The sequence below is a fragment of the Sinocyclocheilus grahami genome, unplaced genomic scaffold (assembly GCF_001515645.1).
Source record: "Sinocyclocheilus grahami isolate Dianchi unplaced genomic scaffold, SAMN03320097.WGS_v1.1 scaffold280.1, whole genome shotgun sequence".
Classification (NCBI taxonomy): domain Eukaryota; kingdom Metazoa; phylum Chordata; class Actinopteri; order Cypriniformes; family Cyprinidae; genus Sinocyclocheilus; species Sinocyclocheilus grahami.
In genome coordinates, this window is record NW_015505459.1 from 1,346,851 (window position 1) to 1,349,505 (window position 2,655).

Genomic DNA, 2,655 nt, shown 5'->3' on the forward strand with positions numbered 1-2,655 from the left:
GATAGTATATAAATGTTATTAAAATAACACTGAAGTATGTACGCAGTGCAGTATGCAGAATGCCAGTATTCCATTACGAACACAAAAATAGAAATAGAAACAGATGGATAATGTCCCTCGCTGGTCTGGCCAGGTGGCATCTTGCCCAACCGGTGGGCACACTGGCATGTGCTACAATCCCATGTTACTAAACAAACACAAATACCACACCAAAGACCTACGTCTCTCTGCTCACCTTTAATAGAAAATCCTCCAACTCACGGTGACTTTTGGTGACGGCAGTAGATGAAGAGTCTGACCATTTCACCTGCAAAAGAGGAGAAACTCAATGAGACCAGTATCGCTCTCATCGGCCTGAGCATAATGGATCTTTTACTTGGATTCCCCAGAGCTCATCATATTTCACTCAGACATGAATAATCATGCTTGTCCTTTTGCCACAGATGCCTTAACATGGATTTTTTCACATGTCCATGTCCTTGGTCAAATATTCCAATAGTTTGGGTTCCAGAAATGACATTACAGCAAGAGAAGAACATTTGAGATCTTAGACTATTGTTAGGTAAATCAAATATTCCAATGGAATCTCCCACTGAAATCTAGGCATACCTAAAATATTTAAACCAGCCCAAATAAACACACTGACATCAGAATGGGGCGTACGTCCAGAATCAGTTTTCCGCCAAACTTGGTCATTGCACTATTTTTTTACACTTGAGCATTTCAGCCACTAGAGTTCACTTGGTTTAAATTAATTCACCACAACTTTAGCTCATGCAAATATTATGTAGAAAAAGAAAGTCTGAAAAGAATGCATGCATAACTATCATATTTTTTAACCATTTGTTTGACTTGAATTCAGCAAGGATACATTAAATTGATCAAAAGTGACAGACTGTTATAATATTACAAAAATACATTTATATAAGACCTTTAGAATGTTTACAAAAGATTTTAATTATTCATATTAAAATTTGCTCATCAAAGAAACAACAATATCTACAAAGATATTAAAAGCCACACAACTGTTTTCAACATTGATAAGAAATGTTTGTTGAACAGCAAATCATCATATTAGAATGATTACTGAAAGATCATGTGACACTGAAGACTGAAGTAATGAAAAAAAACGGCTTTGCATCACAAGAATAAATGACTTATTAAAATATATTAAAAAAGAAAAGTTATTTTAAATTGTAATAGGCCTAATACTTAATATTACTGCTTTTACGGTCTTTTTAAATCACAAATGCCGCCAATTCAAGCTGAAATGCATTTGATAATCATGCTGCTGCACATAGTTTGTGCACTTTCGCTTTCAAATTCACAATCTTGGTGTCATGTTTTACAAGAAAAGTCTGTTGCGCTAACATCTTGATTTTACAATTTGGTTGTACAAATGAAGTAGCCTCAACATCTGTGTTGGAGCATTTATCTATATTTAAAAAAAAAAAAACACTACGATAATGTCTTGAGCCATTTTCTTGTTTGTGGATAAGTGCAAAACTGTTTTCACTGTAGTCTGTTTCTGGTAGAATTACACAATACAGGTCCAAATTATTTACATCCATTGTGAAAGTTCTGGCAGATATCCACTCCCAAAGACTCAATAAGATGATGCCTGTAATTGTGGCAATTCATCGATCTCAGACAACAAAAAAAAAGTGTTGAAGTGTTTATCTGTAACTCCAAACCGGCTCTTTCAACACCCGAGTAAATATTTTAGCCTTAACAAGGGCTGGCATGCTATTTCGTCTGCTTCTCCAGTGAATACTGATGTCTTAATCGTAGGGTTTGGCGAGACACAGGTGGTCAGGGTTCAGTGGTAAGCCTGGGAAAGGGTGGAGAATCCATCTTCCAGTGACGCATGGGGATATCTGATTGGGATGCAACTCGCATAAGGACGGAATACAAGACTTCAAGACGGACAGAGAAAAGGGAGTGGCTCAAATTTGGCTGAGAACACCAAATGCTTTCCTTTCATTCCATTCTTTCAACCTTGTTTTGATGAGGATGGATTGGACTCGGCAGAATGGTACACAAATCTCAGCGTCTAATGATTTTATGTTCACACTGAGAACATCTCATGTTTAATAATGTGTAACAGCATTCATTTATGCTGTTTATGATGATAACAAACAAATGTGACAGTGATCTCAAACACTTAAATCTCTGTCAGAAGTGCTTTCTATCCTAATATATCCTGGGGAGAGCAGAGCGAAAGACTCCTCATGTCCTCACGGGTGTCCTCAATACGTCTCCTTCCCACTTAAGCCTCCAAACAACCTTCAGGTTACGAGAACTGAATAACAGCACAACAGACAGGCTGTTATGGAAATTTGGTTTATTTGCTATAAATATCAAAAAGTTTTGACACTGAACTTTTAGCCTGTATAAAAATAATTGTATAGTTTTGAACCAACAGTCAAGTAAAGTTTTATTTACTTGTCAAAGCCAATTTTCACTCGCACCCGGTCCGTAACTTTAAGGCAGACAGTTCAGCATGACCTTTTATAAGACCTGATTAATAGTGAAATTGTCAAAGCCATTTTAAAACAGGAACTAGTTTTAACTATACAAGCATCCTAAAAATACAACGCTCAAAAAAAACAAAATGAGTCATGACTCAACAGCTAAAGATGCCAGTCTCAGTGA

General features: G+C 36.5%; 1 protein-coding gene across 1 annotated transcript in view; it reads right to left on the reverse strand.

Annotated features, from left to right (window-relative positions):
- Positions 1-2,655, reverse strand: part of zcchc2 (zinc finger, CCHC domain containing 2) — a 26,695-nt gene that overhangs the window by 13,907 nt on the left and 10,133 nt on the right. The window contains exon 3 of the mRNA XM_016292100.1: positions 236-307. Coding sequence (XP_016147586.1) covers positions 236-307 — 72 coding nt within the window. The remainder of the gene's footprint in view (positions 1-235; positions 308-2,655) is intronic.